The sequence below is a fragment of the Cygnus olor genome, chromosome 9, assembly GCF_009769625.2.
Source record: "Cygnus olor isolate bCygOlo1 chromosome 9, bCygOlo1.pri.v2, whole genome shotgun sequence".
Taxonomy (NCBI): Eukaryota; Metazoa; Chordata; class Aves; order Anseriformes; family Anatidae; genus Cygnus; species Cygnus olor.
Window position 1 is genome coordinate 17,209,527 of NC_049177.1, and position 19,142 is coordinate 17,228,668.

Genomic DNA, 19,142 nt, shown 5'->3' on the forward strand with positions numbered 1-19,142 from the left:
TTGGCTTGCACGTTTCTTTAGTGCTTGGACCTTTTGTGGGGTCCCTGTGGCATAAGGCTAAGTTCTCCCTGCGACCCAGCATTTCTTCTCACTTCTGTTGCCCAGATCGAGTTGGTTTCTCCCTCTTCCTCCTCTTTCCAGGCTGTGCATCTCCAGCCAGGCGTTCCCTTCAGCTCACCCCGTCCCCAAGGCAGTATCACAGCCGCGGTCTTGGTGTGTGGGATTTTTCATTCTTTTGTTTATCTTGTTAATATTTGTTTGCTCTGAGAATCAGGGCGGTGATGGAGCAGCTTCAGTGTTTACATCTCCTTGGAAATGTGAACTGAGGCTTCCCAGGGTGGCTGTGGGGCCGTCAGGCTATGCCAGGAGCTAATCCTAGTCGAAGTGCTCAGCCCCAAATCACGAAGACACCAGAATGGTGCCACGTCTAGGCAGGAAGGAGGAGAAACGAGAAGAATTAACGTACCTGGTCGTGGGGAGAGGAGATGCGAGCCGCAGGAAAGCCGCAGCGTTTCTTTGCCTCAGCAAATAGTCGGAGAATCCAGCCTGTGCCCGGCTGTGTGGAGCAGGGACTTCAGGTGGGGACGTCTGGATCCGTGTGGCTTTGTGCGTCGCTGATCCCGGCGCTGGCGACGCGTGGAGGAGCTGAGCAGCCTGATGGAGGGAGCTCAGCGGTGCGACCGTGTCCTACACTCAGACCTGAGGCTGCTTTCTGCGGACATGCTTCGCTGTGAAACGTGGAAATGCCCTTCGGCTGCTAACGTTGGAGAAAGAAGGGTTTTGTCTGCAGCTGGAGTCGTTCTATCCAACGTTTTCCAGGTAAAATCTGTGCGGTGCTCTGACCAGGTGCGAGATCCGTGTTCTCCACTCAGCCACCCGCAGGCTTTTCAGGGAGCTTTGGGCAAGCTTTTTAATTCCTGTCTGTTTTTGTTCCTAAGCCGTACAACGGCAATTTTAACAGAGCTCCTGTGCCTCATCCTGTCCGCTTGTGAGCTTCTGGAGCAGGTGATTGTGTGGGTCTCGGAGTGCCGCAGCTCCGTAGCAGCGCTCCGGTCTCCGTGCTGTTAGATCTCCTGGGGACCTGTGCGGTCAGGAAGGGAACAACCCTGCAGACGGGTCGTGGTAGTGTGTAGTTTGTTGGGACGTGGGCTTCAGAGGTCCGTAAGCATCCCTCCAGCCCCTGTCCCCCACGAGAAAGGTCTCCTTCTCTGCGCAGCACACATCTTTCCCCCGGGCAGATCTTTCTTTCTGTGTGCATGCTTCCCCCGGCTGAACTGCTGACCTCTCATGTGGCCAGGTGACCGGTGCAGCTCTGAGGACGTACATCAATTGAACCGTGGTTTCTCCTGGCTCCATTTTTTACTTGCAATTGATGCTACTCGTTGCTACTGATAAAGGCGTTCCCCCAGGGGCTTGCTGAAGTTTAAGTAAAACTTCTCAAAGCAGTTTCAGTTAAACGAGTGCAATTTGTGCGTCCGGGTAAGTCCTTAGCACCTGGCCTGAAGTTCTCTCTCCCCGTCTTGCCACAAATCCTGGAGTGCCCGACAGCCTGAATTTCTTCAGCATGTGGACAAAGCGCTTGGGCGAAGCGTCTCTTGTGATCGTTTTGCTTATCTCCGCTTCCCTCAGACCTCTTCCAGGCTGGAGGGAGCAGCAAGGCTCGTTTCTCCTGCAAGGGGACCTCCCTCCCTCGCCTCACCTCCTCGTCCTGCGTTTGGGAGGACACCGGAGGCTTGGGCTGCAGCGGTGGGATGGTGCTGCTCCTGACTGCAATTCCAACTTCAGAGCGATCCCTAGGTCTCAGCTGTCGAGCGAAAATTGGTATCGAACCAATCGTTAGCCCGGTGTCTAATCCAGACCTGCTTAATTATCACCTGCTCTCCAAAGCCGGGTACAGGGCGGTGATTAGGGCAGCGCTCTGGAGGGAGAACAAAGCGGGCCCTGCTGCAGTTCCCAGGGCAGGGGTCAGATGCCGTTGGTATTTGGCGACCTCATCCCCTGCACATGTGCATTGGGAAGCGCGTTGACGCTCACTGAAAGGCCGAGTGATTTATTTTTATTGCAGGATCTTTTTGAAATCGATGCCAGGAGTGACTGTCCTTCTGGCGTAAAGCGTTTGGAGCTGGGGAAGGGATCCTAAGCTTAATAAGCGGTGTCAGTCCTGAAGCAGTGGTGAGCCGCTGGCGTGGTGCCCCTGCCTTCCCTGCCAGCTTTTTGTAGCGTGAGTTGGGGGGAGTTTTATTTTGTCCTTTTTTTTTTTTTTTTCTTTTAATTTTGAATTGGAAACTTTGCTGTCTGCACAAGACCTTTGCCTGTCCCATGCTCCCGGTGGAGAGCGCTTCCATGTCATCATGGATGTCACGCCGGGAGAGGTTGGCAAGAAGTCTGTGCTGAGGCTGTAAGTGAGCTGAAGCTCCTCCAGAACCGTGCGACTCCTTTGTACGCCCTCTCCCTTCTGCTGCCTCTGGCTGACAGCACTGGCCCCGCTGCAAGGTGGCCGTCACTTCTCTTCAGCTCCGGGCCAGTCCCTCTCCTCTCAGTGCAGAAGGCCAGCAGGTAGCTTGTCCCTGGGCCGGGGAGAGGTCTGCTGGGTCTCAGAGGGGTTCCCCAAATCGATGCTGGAGAGGCGAGAAGAGCTGAGGGAGACGGAGATCCGTGCTCCTGAACCCGCGGTGGCTGTGCTGGCTGCTCCTCCTGTGTCTCTGGCAAAAAGAAACAGGCCCAGCTTTCAAGTCTGTGTCCAACGTGGCTTACCTTCTGAGGCGAGGTGGGCTCATACCGTGCACGTTTCCCTCCTTGGATGGAAAGGTTGCCTGGCAAACTGACCAGAAGCTCGGTCCCACTCAGCCACGCGAGAGACCGCAGCACCACGTCTTTCCTTTTCCCTGCCCCAGAGGATAAATGCCCCAGAGGTGGGAAGTGCCTGTGACACTGCCCGTGCCTGGGGTGTCCCGCTGGTGCCGGAGCTGCTCCTGGTCATAGCTGCTGCCGGACGGCGTCCCCAGGCGCGGTGGCGGTGGCCTGCAGCGGTGCCAGGGCTGGGGTGCACGTGGGGAAGGTTTTTTGGTGGTGTTTGCTCCTTCCCCAGGCTGTGCCGGGAGCCCTGCTGTTCGGAGCCGGCCGTTACGGCCCCGTAGGTGTCCGGCTTTGTCTGCTGTGGTTGGAGCCGTGCTCGCCAAGGCCACGTTGGATGATGGCGGTCTGATGGCAGTCGTAGCCTGGTTTCTTTGCCCAGGGGTGGCGTTCTGAAAGCCAAGTTAGCCAAATTGGGCCGCGGACCAACTGCCCTCGGGCCTTGTCTGTACTATGCAAACAATGAAGCTTTACAACAGCTATTGAACTTGTTTGCAGCTAGAGCTGGTCAGAATTTTCTCCCAAAATACGGTGTTGTGTCGAAGCCAGCATTTTTCTTGGAGAGGTATTGTTTTCAATTATGTTTTTGATGGGAACGTTTCTTAATTTTATCCGCTCTTGTTGTCTCTGGAAAAGCAAGAAGGTCAAGAAGCCTTTGCCCATCCGTGAGAGCGAAGCTGTTTTGGTGCAGTTCTGTGTTTTGAAACCATTTGAAGGGCTCTGTTTTGAATTCCTGCACAGAACAGAAACGTTACCTTGATATGTCACAAGCACTGTCGTGAAGTAAGGCTGTGTGCCCTGGCTGTCTGCACCGCAGCTGGGCACAAGCATGGTTCGGTCTCTGACATAAGGTCAAGCACCATTAAAAATGGCTCAGAAACCACCACGGGGAGCTTGGCCTGCACGCTGTTCATTGTCACAGGAGCTATTGATGATGGAGGAGGCCACTGCTCGGTCTTCCAGTTCCCAGTGAAGAGCAGATTTAAGCATTTCATCTAGAACCTGGCCATTGCCGAAGCCTGCCCACACAGCGGGTGCTGGAGCTTCCCGGTGGCAGCACCAGAAGTGACCTCGCTTCCCTGGTGGCTGCGGGTGAGAGCAGGACCGGCACCTGGGGACAAAGTGGCCAGCGTTGGACTCCATGAAGGAAGGTGTTGGCGTACAGGGATGGAGGCTGAGCGCTCTGAGTCCCTTTATGAGTCCCTCTTCTTGCTCCCTGCCTCCTTCACGTGGGACTTCCCCACCTGCCCTCCCAGCAAACCGCTCTGTGGCTGGCCTCGAAGATGTCCAGCTTTTATTCTATGTCCAGGTCTTACCGCCGCGGTGAGCTTGGGGATGCTCGGGGAAGAAGGGCACTGCAAGTATAAGCAGAGAAAATGGGGTTTCTCCATTAGCTTTTCCACTACACGGCGTGTTTGGCTTCAGTCCTTTCTTTCGGTGGGCATCCGGCCCTCTGTCCTGACCTGGAGGCTGTGTATGGGGAGGTGTAGGGAGCATAGTTCAAATTCCTCAAGTCCTTTTTGAGCCTCTTGCACTTAAAGGAGTGGGAAGCCTCTCGCGTGTCTGCGCGGCAGTTGCTGAGCTGCTCTGAGCCGAGGGTCTCTCTGCTGTAACGAGCTGCTACTCCTCCACCCTTGACTGCATCCAAATAGATAGAACAATGTTGTGGTTTGGGATATTTGATCTGCGTAAAAGCCCATGAAGGAAGGCTGGGCCTGCAGAACACAGCACAGGCCGTGCCTGCAGGAAGTTGCCTTCATGTTGTCACACCAGCTTTGCATCGCGGCGCGCATCTGACGAGGCAGCAGCCGGGGCTGTGTTTTTTTGGTGTTTCCTATTGATTTCCTCCTCTGTCCATCCCTTGTTTGTTATTTGGAGCCTGCCCTTCTGACCTGCGCTGGCTGGCTGCTGGTTTTGCACAAGGGGGATGTGGCACCACGTGGCTGTGTTGCTGTGTGTCCCGGCTGCTGGCTCCTTAGGCAGCGGAGCGAGCCCTGCTGCTGCAGGGCCCCCGGGCCGGGTCGGTGAGTTAGGGAAAGCTTCGGCCTGCTGCTGGCCCCCTCGGGGAATTTTTGAACCAAATCCTTTCGCAAAAGCTTTTTGGAGGTCGCTGAAGCGAGGTACAAATATGGCAATTAACCTAACCGTTGTAATTTTGTATGTTTTTTTTTATAATTCCATAGTGGCCCTAGGAGAACGTGGAGATTTGGCTTGTGAGTATCGCTGTCTCCACAGAGCTGCTTTGGAAAGCTTGCGGAGCTGAAGTGTTCGTGTCTCCCCGAGCCCCTGCTCTGGAGCTCTCGGTTTCACTTGTTTCCATCGCTGCTGTTTTTGTTGTAGCAATAACATCGAGCCCATGCAGGAACGGGTTGAAATTCTCTGGAGACTTTGGCAGGCAGAGCTGTCTGATGCTGCCCTTCCTGTGTCGTGTAATCCTGTGCCGCAGCGGAGGGCTGGGGCTGCCGTCATTGTTGTACCAGTTATTTATCGAAGGAGACGTGCCAGAGGTGGTGTTTTTCCAGCCTGACTATCGAAGGCAGCAGAAGCAGCATTTGCTCCACTGAGTCCTGCCTTGGTTATCCCCTCCGTGGCTCATCCATTTTGTCTTGTTTTTGCTAAAGCTTGCTCTCTCTTGAGAAATGGAGGAAGAAAAGATGCAGCGAGTGGTGACTGCAGTGGGAATCCGTGTCTGGTCCTGGCAGAGGACAGGAGCTGTCAGGGGAAGGGCTTCCTCACGTGCCTTGCAGCAGGGATCTGTTTCTGGGAGAGCTGGCACCGGCCGCAGTGTGGGAAGGCTCTCCTCTGCTGCCTTTTGAACTGCCCCTAGCGTTTTGAGGGGAATTCACGTGCTACGTGGCCCCTCTGATGGCTGGCAGCTGCTTCTGGGATACAGTGAGGGTCTGCCGGAGGGGTCTGTGTTTTGGGAGCTGTGGCTCCGCGTGGGTTATCTCAGCGGGGACGCTGGTGCTAGCGCATCAGCCTGCCCGCCCGCAGGACTTGGTCCTTACCCCTGGGCATTGCTCTGCCCACCTCCGACCTGCTGGACACTCACGGTCCTTTTGTGTCTCACTGCCCATGAACAAACCGGTTGTTCCCTGTGTGCCGAACCCCCCGGTCGGGTTCAGATCTGCACTGAGCAGTGTCAGAAGCGTGACCATAAGCGTAGCGTGGCTGCCTGACGGGATCAGCCGGGCACAGGCAGGGCAAAGGCTGCTGCTGTGTTTGGCCCCAGGGCGCAGCAGCTTCTTGAATCGAAGCTTTTTTTTTTTTTTTTTCTTTTCCCCCAGAAGCTGTGATGGGTATGCAAACTCCGTCCTGCAGTTTGCATACGGCTAACGAGCCGTCCCGGTTCCTTCAGCCCTGCCTAGCTCAACCAGTATTTTAGTGCCATTCACCCAGACTTGCCCGTGGGCCCAGCTGGGGCCCTGCTGTGCTGGAAACCTGTGCCGGGGCTTGGTGCAGGAAGTCTTGCCACTGCATTGTGCTCGCTCGTTTGAATGTTTTCTTAATGACTCCGAGATGGGTGGATTTCCATGGCCCTAGCTGCACATCAGTCCCCTGTGGCAGGCCCTCCTGCTGTCTTAGGGAGCTGGTAAATGCACCTTTAGGTCCTGAAGGGGCTCGTGTGAGATGATTTCCCTTCCAGACGGAGCTGTGGAATGACGTAAAACTCTTTAGGTTATATAAATCCAGTTATTCCTTGCCCGGGCAGGGAATTCCCTCCCCTGGCAGGAGTTTCAGGGGGCAGCAGCCGACGGCACGCTCTGGCTGGGTTTCCTTGGGGCAGCTCGGACGTGCCACACGGGTTCGTGCTCTGGTAATAGGGAACTTCATGGTGCACGTCTGTGGTGGAGCTGCGGACTGTCCTCGTGTCACCTGTAGAGACCAAACGGGCTCCTTGCCGGCCTACATGGTGCTGGCACACAGCGGTTGTGGTGATGTGTGTGTGACTGAAGGAGAGGCGCTTCCCGAAAACTTGGTACCAGTACCACAGCAATTAGGAAGCTCAAAACCAGGGCCTTGTCGTAGCTTGACCTAGCAGCAGGCCCAGCAAACGGCCTTACTGAGGTAATAACGTGTGAGTGTCTCTGCTCTGGTGCTGGGGGAGTTTCGGGTGTAGGGTGACCCGTGTGCTGCCTTCCACTGCGCTTCTCCAGCCTTGAAGGACCTGGGAGCCCTCGGCCTTGGCTTTGGGACCCTCTGCAAGCCCAACGTTTTGAGACGTGTGGTGGTGACTTCTGGAGGTCACCGGCCATTACCTGGCCCGCGGTGCAGTTGTCGGAAGGTTTTGGATGGTGTGTGGCAGGTTGGGCCCGGGGATCCACAGTCAAAGAAAAGCAGCAGCTCGGAGCTGGCCTCCGTCCCGCAGCGGTGGCGTGGTGCTGTGGTGCTGCAGAGCACCGTCCTCTTCTGAATTGTGGGGGAAGTTATCTTCTTGTTGGAACGGCTGCTGATCCCTGGTGTGGAGGCAAGTCACGGCAGGATCTGGGCTGGTTTCTGTACATGGCACCTCGCACAGCCTACTGACTAATGCCAGTCATCACTTCCAGCCAGGCTGCTGAAACGCACAAGCCTCGCTGCTTGCAGAAACGCCTTCCTTCCAGATCAACACCATGGCCTGCACCCTGCGTCTGTTAGCCTCTGACGCTCCTTTGGAGGAGTCCTTGGCAGACAACAGTCTCCTGGCTGCCTAGAAATCGTCTTGTCCAGGGGAACATCCATCCGGTGTCAGGAGGAGTCCTGCGGGCCAGGCCTTTCATGAAGAAAAGAAAGAGAAGCGGGAATTTCCATTGCGGAGAATAAACCAGCAGCAGGGTGGAGACAGCTCACATTTTCCTTGCTTCTTGGCTAATCAGATTCCTCTTAATTTGCAGTAATTGATTGGCTCCTGCTTTACAGCTAGCTGTCACCCGACGTCTGGGCCTCTAGTTGAGAGGGTTGTGTGCCAGCACTCGCTGGGTTTGGTTGGGACGGGAGCATCTTGTCTTTTCCTTCCAGCAGTCGAGCAGCATGTGCTTGTTTGCTGGGTGCTGACTGCAGGACAAGCGCCGGTGGCCTGGTAAATGATGCTTGGTAGGAGATTGAGCTGCTCATTGGATTGTTCAGCCATCAGATTGTTCAGCGTCTCGAAAGGAGTTTGGTAAAGATGGATTGATATAGCTGAACAAAATGAAGTATATAAAACGCTACTAAAATATTCTCTATTCCCTGTCTGGCTGTACAGGGAATTTCTTGTAGCGTCCTCTGTACTGACACCATCAAAAGCAGGAGACCAGTCATTTAAACCATGGTTCTTGTGCTTTGCTTTTCTCCAAGTTTTTCCCAGCTTGCTGACCATTTTGTGGTGAAGCGAATATTTCAGGTTTTGACCTTTATCCAGGACCTGAAGGTGAAGAAGAAAAAGGACACGTGTCGCTGACCTAGCGTTCGTCAGAAGTGGTTCTTAAGAGCATTCAGACCCCCTCATACTCTCTGCTTCCAGCATTTTTGGGCCAGAGGGATGTAGTGTCACTACTTGCCCTTTCATCAGGGTGCTGCAATAGCCTGGGATCAGGGACAAAATTCTGTCTTTGTTGCTATGCAGCTGCAGCTCTGAAAGGCCCTTCTTTGCGTGAGACCTTCTCATTGTCTTTGGCAAATGTTTTGTGGTAGGACTTAAAGTTTTGAGCTTTATTAACTCCCTGTTGTTTTTATAGGGGTTGTCCGTATGGCTTATAGACCCAGTTAGCAGAGATGTTGCTGCTGGTAGCGCAGCTGGATGTGAGCAGTAGGTGCAGCCATCATCTGTTACCCTCCAAGGCCCCTTCTTCCCACCAGGTAGGACACTGGGCAGGCTTCCTTGGGAAGCTTACCCAGTTGTTTGTGCCAGGAGAGGGTAGCGTGAGCTGGTGTCTTGAGGGCAGGACACGTGTGGAGGCTGTTTTGTCACCTCCAAGGGGAGATGTGTCATTAAATGCAAATTAATTGTTAGCACGGTGGGGGGAGTGAACCTCTGCCTTGGTCTGTGCCTTCCCAGCCCTGCTCAGGACCAGCAGAGAGGTGCTCAGGGAACAGGGGGCTGGTGCCGGGCAGGGCTGCCGTGCTGGGAGCCCGGACAAGGGGGTGCTGGTGAGCAGCTCCCTCCTTCCCCAGGTGTGTAAGCCCAGGCCTTCAGACCTCGTTTCCCATCCTCCCCCTCTCCCCGTTTTTCCCCTCTTCTCCTCTCCTTGCTCTCCCGCTGAGTTGATGCTTTTCCAGGAATGAGCTGTACTGCTAGCCCAGCACATTCCACAGCGGCAGCGCTTTTTTGGCAGGAGCTTTGCCTGCCGTTAAGAAAAAGCAGGACTGACTTGGCGTCCCTCAGCCGAGGGCCAGAAAAGGAAGGCCTGGTCCCACCTTCCTCATGGGGCACGCAGGAGCCTCCCCGCACGTCGTGTCCCTCTCTCCCCTCCTGTGTGTGGCAGCAGGAGGACCTGGCATTGTGCTGAGCCCCCCGCAGCCCCCCGGGACCCTTTACAGCTCCTTGCTATCGGGCACAGTCGTCTCCATAGTGCGGAGTCCCTGGGCATTCCGGGGAGCCTGCTGCTTTTTTTAGCTGGAGGGGGCGAGTGACGTCTGTGGAGAATTGCAGGGAATTCCCTCTGGGGCCTGGGGAAACCTCTCCGGCCTTGACAGAAGTGTTGTGACCACTGTGCTGGCTGCCCTCAGGGAGCCCTTTGTCCACCCCTCTGCACGGGCCCTGTCCTTTCTGTCAGCCGTGTCGCAGCTCCGTGCCGCGGGCTCTGCCCGCCGTATCCAGATGGAGATGTGTCACAGACCAAGCCTCCTCCTCACCATCAGTGAAATACAGCGACAGCGGCAGGATTATTCCCTGTTTCATACATGTCTCCTTCCAGCTGAGGCCTTTTTGTGCCTGATTCTTGTCCCACCTTGACCACAAGCCCAGCTTTTGGTTACTGATATGCCTGGGGGTGTCTCAGTTTCTCAGAGGTCCTTCCTGCGGACATTTTACCTCAAATCTTCCCTTCTCATGAGGATTCCTTGCACTTGCCTTGCACCCTCGTGCCGCGCTGTGTAGGCAAGCTCTCAGAGTTGCTGAGGAGCTGAAATGGAGCTACCGGAGCGAGGAGTCTGGCCGGGCTTCTGCTGGGAGTTCCCGTTTGTCCTGATTTCCAATTCAAAGAGCCTGAAAGTGTCACTGAACCTTCAGGGGCCTGGAGAACGCTCCCTTTGATGCTGTCTCTGAACGGCCTTCTGGGGGCTGCGGGGGTTGGAAGCACCGCCTGGGCAGGGCAGGATTAATTCACGCGGAGGTGCCTCCTGCAGCTGGGGTGCAGCACCCTCCCCGGGTCGGTGCGAGGCCTGTCGGGCTGGTTTGCAGAGCAGTGCCGCAGCCAGATGGTCACTGCGGAGATCAAGGTGGGACGGGCTGCCCGCGCCCTTCAGCTCCCTTTGAAATCCAAGTCTGTAACTTTGCTTTGATAAGTCCAGCTCCAGGGCAGGCCTGCGAGGTGGGACGGCTCGTTCCTAAGTGCCATTCCTTTTCCGGTCTTTGGGCTAGGTGAACAGTAGGGCTGTCCTGTCATCTCCCACCCAGTGACACCTGTGTGACTGAAAACTGCAGTTTTCCTTGTGTATGTGCTACAGGGTGATTGCAAGTGTGGTGATTAGGAGTTCTTGGGGAAAACAGTTGCCATCTTAGATGTCTGTTCGGTCCCTGTCCCGTTGACCATCAAGGGAAGAGCACAGCAAGCTCTGGGGTGCATGGGGAGGCTTTGGAGCAGCAGCAGTGAGTGGGGTTGAGGGAAGCTGGGGTGGTTACAGGCTGAAAATGACAGAGGTTATTCTTGTGCTTTTGCTCTTAGGCGCCATGTCCCTGCTCCTGAGGGGTACAGGTAGTAGCCTGAAATGTGATCTGCTCTCCGAGAAATCCTTGTAAAGCACCCTTGGTTTGTTAGGAGAGCAGAGGTGAGCTCCTGCTCCGTGCAGAGCCGTGTTATCGTTGTGCTAGCAGGGCATTTGTTTGGTGTTTCTTGAAAAAGAGCTCTGTTACAGACGGTGCTGCAAGGTTGGTCACGTTCCCACAGGGACCTGGGGTGTTGGGTGTACAGGCAGGCAGGAGTGCAGCAGTTCCTCTGGGGAGGGGGGGTCTAACAGAGATAAAACACCCACAGGTCTGTGTTTCCCCTCTTACTCTGCTCTGAAATAGAGGCATGCTGGAAAACGCTGTGTCTAAGGATTTAGGGGGGAAGATAAAATGGGGAATGACAGTCTCTGTTTACACTGAGAGAGACTTTCTCACCCCAGTGCACTGCAGACTTGTATCCTATGTTCTCCTCCTCTGCATGGAAGATAAAAATACGGTGAGGAAGACCCGAAGACTTGCCTGGCTTATGGAGACAGACACCTCAAATCCTCTAATCCTGTTTGATGCATGCTGTTTGCCTGTGAAACCCAAGGTCTCGCTGATACACGTGTGATCGCTGGTGTATGTGTTCTTTGGTTGGACCTGCAGCCCTTGAGGGGATTGTATCCCCATGGGAAGCACGTGTCATGTCTGGGCTTAGTCTAACAGGCAAATAGTTCGCGTCTGAAATCTCAGCTCTGTTGGAGAATCGCCCTGTCCAATTTTCTCTTCTGGTGAAATGGCTGCAGAGCTCGTTCCCAGATGCCTCTCAAATGCCCCAGCATTTGATCCTGAAGAAGGGAGGGGGTTTTTGCTCCAGAGTTGGGAGATGCTCACGTTTGGATAGTAACACATGAAGGTGCTTCCTTTTACTGTTCGGCATCATTAATCTATACAATCGTTTGGAGACGAGACATCCCTGCCCTAAGGCGTGTGTATTACAGGTCTGGAAAATGAGATCACATTTTTGGTGTGCAAATCTCTGAAGCCTGTGCTATCAGATAGGAACGTCTCCTGATTTATTTATTCTTTCTGTGGTTCTGTGGGGTGCAGGAGATAGGGGCTGTTGAGGTCATAGGAGTGGCCTACGTAAGCTGTGCACTTTTGGGGGGTTGTAAGAAGAGGATAACTTCAATACTGAATCTCTGTTCTTTGTGATCTTGGAAAAAAACGTCACTGTTCTGTGAAGTTCTTTCAAGAATTGTACTAAACAAAGGAACAGATCTTTCTTTTTTTTTGTCTACTCTACTGGTTTTAGATCTTCTTTTTAATCTGAATTTGTCACTGCTTAGCTGTGTTCTCAACCTCTGCACCTCCCCTGGTAACAAAACTCCTTTTCATCCTCGCCATCAAGATGTCTGACGTGTGTGAGGGGTTGCTTCCCTTCTCCATGCTGTCCCCCCCTCCACCCCCAACTCCAGATTCAGCTTTTCTGATCACTGCCGTGTCCTGTGATTGCTCCTTTCTGAGCATCCTCCCCTTAGGTAGATGAGCTGGCGGACAGAGCTGCCAGAGGCCAGCAGTGACCGCTGCCGAGCTGCGGCGTGCATCCAAGCCCGAGGCTCAAACCCTCCCACCTGAGCCTTTGTTAAAGCCTCCAGGATTTCTCCTCTCCCCGGGCACGTCAGCTGCTGTTACTCCATCTTAGGTCTTTGTCAGGACCCCGCTGTGGCTGGCGGGCCCTGCTCAGGAGGGACCTGAGCTGGCTGAAGCGAGCAGCTCCCTTGTATCCGCAGCCTCGCCTGGGCTGGAGGCCACCGAAGGGAGGCTGGAGCGCGGCAGCTGCGCGCTGCTAACCTCTGCGCGGCCGGGCTTTCTCGCACGGCGTTCTCCAGGGCTGCTTTTTAGTGCCTCCTTTCTCTCCTGTACGCGCTCTCTCTTTCCCCACCTTCCCTTCATTCCTAGGACGTGACCGTGTGATATAAAATACCCTCTCGTTTCCTGAGCCGCTCCGGGACTCCCTAGAGAAGGCAGCGTCTACCCGCCCGGCTCCGCGTCCTCCTTGCAGGCTGCCAGCGGGGAGCAGGAGGGGAGCTGGGAGCGTGGCACCTTCCCAGGCCGCAGGGAGAGGAGCCGCTGGCTTTTCCGGAGAAGCCGGCGGGAGCGTCGGGATGGGGCGAGGGCCGGAGCTGGGCTTCCTCCCCTCCCTCTCCGCCCTTCCCCCAGCTGCATGGGAGCAGATGTGCTGCTTGTGTCAGCCCTGGCAGGCCCCGCTCTCCTTTCACAAATGCTCTGCAAAACCCGAGCCTGGCTCCCGCAGCAACCAGAGCCTCGTCCCCTCCTCCCCCTCGGCCTGGCCCCGCGCAGCCGCCCCCGTGTCACTGGGGATGGAGGCTGAATCATCCGCCCACTCGGCTTGCCTCGCAGTAACCCTCCCTCTTTCTCTCCCTCCCTCCCTCCCGCAGGTCTCTTTGTTGGAAAATTCAATGCAGATGAACATTTGGGAGCGCTGGGGCTGCGGGCCGGGCGCCCAGCACGCGGTTTGTCCGCAGCACATCAGCAGCGCGGCTCGGCGCGGAGCTTTGCCGCCGAGGGGAGGTCGGACGCGGGCTCGCCTCGGCCGTGCTCGGGCTGCCTCCCTCCAGCAGGGAGCTTTCGCTGGCCCTCTGTTCCCTGCCACGTTACGCACACCCCCGGCAGGGCTGTGAACCCAGGGAAATGGGAAACCGTCGTGACGGATGGTAAACTAAAAGCAGTCCCTCTGAAATCAGCTTTGGGCAGATGTTTTCCCTGGGTCGCGGTGGCTCCTGCCGAATGGAGAGGTTTTTAGGGATCCAAAAGAACCAGAACGCCTCCCGGGGCTCCTCTTTCGGGATTCCCATGCCCAGACCCTAGAGCGGAGGGCTCTTCCCAGCAGAATCGCAGGGAGGTTTCCCCACATGGCTGCCTCCCCATGCAGGAGGAGAGACGTGGCACCGCGCACAGCTCCCCCAGAGGCTGCTCGGTCGGCGGCTCCTGACGCGGACCTGAAGTCCTGCTGGTGCCAGAAGCGTGGCTTGAGCAGGGTGCCGAGAGGCGGGGGCTCGGCCGAGGCTGGCGAGGAATGCCGGACACGAATAGCTCGGCACGGCGCGAGGCTTGACGGACGGCAGCAGAGCTGCCGAGAGATTGCAGCTCGGCATGTGCCCGACCCCAGCCCAGCGCTATCAGCTTTTGCCCTGCAGAGTCTAAATATATAATTCGTTGTGATCCATGGTGATAAACAGCATAGCGGGTGGGGAAGGGGGTGCTTCATGGAGCCAGGCGGGGAGAGAACTGTTCCGGGGGAGAACTGACCCTGGGGATGTCTGGGGCAGGAGTGGGGTAACGGGAGCAACGAGCCACCCGCCCTCAGACAGAAGCTGCTTGTTCTCCATCAGGCGCCGTGGTCCCGGCCAGGAGGGGGCCGGGGGTGCCTCCTCTGTCCCTACCGCAGGAGGAACGGCTCCGTTGTGCCTAGGGTTGGTCACCCTGACCCCGCGAGTGTGTCACCCCGTCCCCGCGCCCACAGACGGGACTCTGCGTCCCGGAGCAAGCAGCGCGCGGCGCTGGAAATTGGCCCTGCCTGAAGCTCTCTCTCTAGGAATTGGATGGAGTCCAGGCTACTGGCGACAGCATGAATGGATGCGAGCGCGGCCAGGCCAGGGTGCGTGCCTCGGGAAGCGAGGAGACGACAGCGCGCCTGCCTTGGGAAGGGCCGGCCTGGGAGCCGCCGGGGACGGTGCTGGGGGGGAGCCTGCCTGTGCTGGGTGCTCAGCCTGGCCTGCGGGGCTTCGGGCAGAGGCTGGCATGGGGAATACCGAAGAAGCATTAGGCCGGCAAGGCTTTAATCCATCCTCACCGATCCTTTTCCCCACTCGTTGGAGGAGAAAATGGCGGCCGTGCTGGGAGTGGGGCCGGACGGCTCAAGCTGCTCTCCTGGCCTGCCCTTCTGGGGACGGCTAGCGTTTGCCCGGCCCTTTGGCAGCCCCCGGCTCGGGCAGGGGCGGTGAGCCCCAGCAGCCCGCAGCGGCGAGGCGGCGCGCTCCCTCTCGCCCCAGAGACGCCGCTCTGCCGAGCCTGCGCAACCCGTGGGGCTGGCGGGGTGGGGCAAGGCTGCTCCCCACGGCCGGGTGCTCATTTGCCTTGCGCTGGTGCCCCGGCGAGGTTTCCTGCCCCGTTTTCGGCGACTGCTCGGGTCAGCGTGCCAGCGGGCGCAGCCGGGAGCCCGGCGCCAGGTCCCGCGGGTGCCGGCGTGCTGCGCCCCCGCGGCAGTGGCCGGGCTGCGGGGCCGTCGGGGGCGATGGGTCACAGCTCCGGGTGCCACAGCTGCCTCCTCTTCGATTCTCCGTGAGTTGGGGACTGGCTTGGGGACCTTGAGAGCTGCCGATGGGATCCCACCTCTGTGTGCTGTCACTTACGCTCTGCTGCTTTTGTAAGATGCGATTCCCCTGTTTCACATTCCTTTAGTTTTTGTTCTTTTTTCTCTTGGATTCTTTTTCCCCCAGACATAATCCATGTTCTGCTTAGTTACTACATAGCTTTCTTTAAGCACAATGCATCAAACTACTTTAAATATAATTTGGAATTCAAAGTTAAGAAATACCCCAATCTGTAAGATGTCTTTGCATTAAATAAAAATGCTTGAAGTGTCGCCATTTGAGTATAAAGGAATACAAGCTTGCTCAAAAAGCCTCTTTTGCCATTAAATTTGACTTATCAGAGATGGTATTAATTGTATCTGGTGCATTTACAAGTTGCTTTTGACTGCATACTCACTGGGGGAAAATTTATTTAGGTGCCTAGTGATATTTAAACTAGGAGGAATTTCATCCTCAAAGAAAGCGGATGTTTGCGCTGTTGGGGGAAAAGAAATCTCCGAGCTCCCTTCGCTGTGAAGACTGATGATACCGAAGCTGTTTGTGTAACGCAGGAAGATGACATTGTGGCACAACTATAAAGCTCGATGGGATGTTGAAATATGATATATGTAATTAAAAAGCGACAGTAACATTTGGGAGGCAGCATGTTTAATGCATTTCCCTTTCATCTGCTGGAAGTCTCTGGCATAGGCTGTGATGATTTCAGATCTTTCTAAAGAGGCTTAAATTATGTGTTTCTTTAGAAATGAGCAAACTGGTGGAAATATGTATCTGAGGATTTTTTTTTTTTTTGGACTGATTAACACATCTGAGGACAGAACAGCTGGATGCACCTGGGGGAGGCTGTTCTGCCCTGGTTTTCTCCCCTCCAGCCTGGCAGTCGTGGCTGGGGACACAGAAGGGGCCGTGCAGCCCCTTGCTGGTGCAAGGAGGAGGGCGCTGCTCCTCTCTGCGTCCCCGAACTCAGGCTGTTTGTTGTCAGGCACAAGCACCCCACGTTCAAAGCCGCCTTTTCCTGTGGAGCTCTGGCTCCAGCTCTAACTGCCTGCTCTCCCTTCCGCAGGGTGGTGAAAGAAGAAATCTCAGACGACAATGCCAAGCTGCCCTGTTTCAACGGCCGCGTGGTGTCGTGGGTAAGCGAGTCCCTTCGTTATCTTGCTGCCTGTTTCTTCTCTCTCTGAAAGCCACCGTTCGATCGCGTAGTGCCAAGTAAAGCACGGGGACTGCTCTGCACAGTCGGAGTGCTAACTGCTACGGAAGCTGATGAACTGGATTACCGCGCTCCAGCCTCTCTGCTGGAGGCTGAGCCGCGTGCTGCTGGGTCCCCAGGGCCGGGCAAGACGTGGGATGCCCCTCTGCGGAGAGCTCACCGTAAGGGATGCTTGGCAGAGGTGGTGGTCCCAGCCTGTAACCCGTGTGCCCCTACGGCAGGGTCAGCTTCCCAAGGAAAGTCCCGCTCCGGTGACTGGCGCAAAGGGCTTTAAGTGACTCTAGTGCTGGTGAAGCGGACTGGATTTGGCTGCCTTGAAGACTAAAGGTACTGCCTGGGCAGCTGCAGGACAAGCTTCTCCCTCCGTGCCGTGCCATGCATATGCTCTGCCCCCTGCCCGCATGCCTGCCTCGGCCCCAGAGGGGACCTTCTGTTTGTGGGGGGAGAGGGTGTTCGTCCTCCATAGCCCATCGTCCCTTTTTCCCTGCTGCTGAGCCGCAGTTTGTGCTGATCGGCGTGTGTGCATCTGCCCCAGGAACAGAACCAAGTCCCGGGTGCCAACAAATAGCCAGTAAACACTGGAAAATCTCCAGCCTCTTGCGAATCGGGCTGGATGTGACCTAACTACTTCCGTCCCTGCGTCAGACAGCAAGGTCTCACCAGTGGTGAGGGCGCTGGGGGCTCGGGGCTCCCGCACGGAGTGGCCGTGCTGCGCTGCCCTCCCTCTAGCGGCTGTAGGACCCCTGGCAGCACGGCCAGGCCATGGCCCCAGGCATCTCCCCACTACTCCATTTCTGTTTTCACGTGCTCTGCCAGAGCATCCCAGAGGCTCCAAGCCCTTTCCATCGCTTTTTCTTTATTTTTTTTTTAAACCTGGCTTGCTTTTCGTTGCGCTTCACGTCTCCATGCAGCCGCCTGCCCTCCTTGCAGTGGCTCTCTGGGGCTGAGGGCTCAGTGGGAGTGGCACAGTCCCAGCACGGTTTGTTCTGAGCCGCCCGCAGACCATTAGCGTGTGCTCTGATCCGGCCAGGGCACCGTGCTGCTGCTGCTGCAGCCTCTGAAACCCTGGCTGCTCGTTGTGCCCGGGGTCAGAGCCTCCATCAGCGCTCCTGCACGAAGGGTGACAGCAGTCTCAGGGACCCCTGTGCACCGCTGATGAACCCTTTTTCTCCCCCTGCTGAGAGTCTCCCTGTCTGGGAGTGGTTAGGGGCTGGGGGAGCGCTTGCTTTGCCGCTTGTGCCAGACAGGCTGGAACGAGGCTATTTTAGGAGCTCGGTACTAATTTTAGCTAGAGGGAAAGATAGGGGCTTGGATCTGAGCAAATATTTCCTGACGGTGAAAGAGGCAGGAGGAGTGCGGGGTGGTTGTCAATACCTTCCCTGGAGGAAATCCCAGCCCTGGGAGGAAGGCAGGAGCACTCCCCTGCTCAGGGACACAACACCCCTCTCCTCTCTTCTCCTCTCCTCAGTGCTGTTTGGCAGCTGCCCGCGGCTCGTTCCCTCCGACCGGATTTATTTGCCCGGTCTCGACTCCAGCGCAGAGCATTATCACTTTTCCCTAGGCAGTGCCAGCCACTTCCAGCATCTCTTTTCCCCTGTGGCTGCCGGAGCGGGGACGTGGCCCTCGGGGAGTGGGATGTGGCCTGGGAAGGTGCCGGGAGGGGAGCTGTGCCTGTGCCTGGGGCTTGCTGGAGGCAGGGAGGCTGAGCTGGGTGTGAGACCAGAGCTGGTTCGGCAGTTGCAGGGCAGGAGCCTTGTCCCGGGGCCTGCAGGACGGGCTCCGCAGCTTTTGTCAGCCCCGGGTGCTCTCTGCCCTGTCTGCTCCCTCGGCTGAGGCTTTCTCAGGGCTGCTCTGTCTTCCTGGCACCCCTCTCTCTGTCCCAGCTGCTCCCTGGCAGCAGACCGTTCTCCCCTTGCCCCCGTGATGATCTGCGGGGTCCTTCCTCAGCAAATGCAGACTTTTGCACCGAGCGTTAGGGTTTGGGCAGCAGCTGTCGGCTCCTTTCCAGCCGATACAAATGTGTGCAAATGTCTGTATTCTGAAGACATTCGTCCCCATGCTTGCCTGTGCTGGGCAGGGAACAGACAAGCACAGGAATGAAAAGACAGGTTGCAAAGTCCTTAAAGTGGAAGTTGATCTTCCCTTGCTGTTGAGCTCTAGCCTTTCCCCGGGGACTTGCTCCCTGGCTTAAGGGAGGGCTCCTCTCTGGGCTCTGTCAGTTCTGCTTTGGAGGTCCCTGAACATCTCTTGTAAAGAAAAGGCTTTCTGTTGCTTTCCTGTCCTGCCTAATATGAATTAGCCCGGCACGATGCAGCTCAGAGGTGGGGAGAGGGCAAAAACTGCACAGGGAGTGATTTTGGGGGAGCCACTTCCCCATGAGCTCAGCTGAGCAGTTTCATCCCCGCGGCGAGCCCGTTCCCCGAGGAGAAACTTCGTCTAATTCCCTGAGCCCTGAAATTGGCGGTTTATCTGAGAGCCAGAGGCACGTGTGTGGGTGTGCCTGGGCTGCCTCAGAGCTCGACCAGTAGAAATAGTTCCTGGTGTTTGACCATTTCTTAAATTTCTGCACCAGGGAAATGCTGAGCCTTCCAGCAGCTGCCTGGGTGCGATGCCCAAGTGGCTTAGTTGGGCACAAGCTGAAAGTTTGCACAGGACTTGTGGAAGCCAGAAAAAAAGCACGTTGGAGTATTTCAAGGCCATCCTCAGCCCTGAGCTCAACTCCCACGGACTGGGAATGTGAAAGCCCTGCTTGGTCCCAGAGCCTGAAGGCCAAGCTGTGCCGGTTAAAATGGAAGAAGGAATGACCGGTAGCGGTCTCCTCCGATGGAGGAAGAACTTGGGGATCCTCTCCTCG

At 56.3% G+C, this 19,142-nt stretch overlaps 1 protein-coding gene across 7 annotated transcripts in view; it reads left to right on the plus strand.

Annotated features, from left to right (window-relative positions):
• Positions 1-19,142, plus strand: part of DVL3 (dishevelled segment polarity protein 3) — a 30,938-nt gene that overhangs the window by 2,834 nt on the left and 8,962 nt on the right. For 6 of the 7 annotated variants that reach the window (XM_040567902.1, XM_040567903.1, XM_040567905.1 and 3 more), the window contains exon 2: positions 16,142-16,211. In XM_040567902.1, the coding sequence (XP_040423836.1) occupies positions 16,142-16,211 (70 nt within the window). Of the gene's footprint in view, positions 1-14,858; positions 15,047-16,141; positions 16,212-19,142 lie in introns of those variants that run through there. The other variant, XM_040567909.1, reaches the window with a different exon arrangement.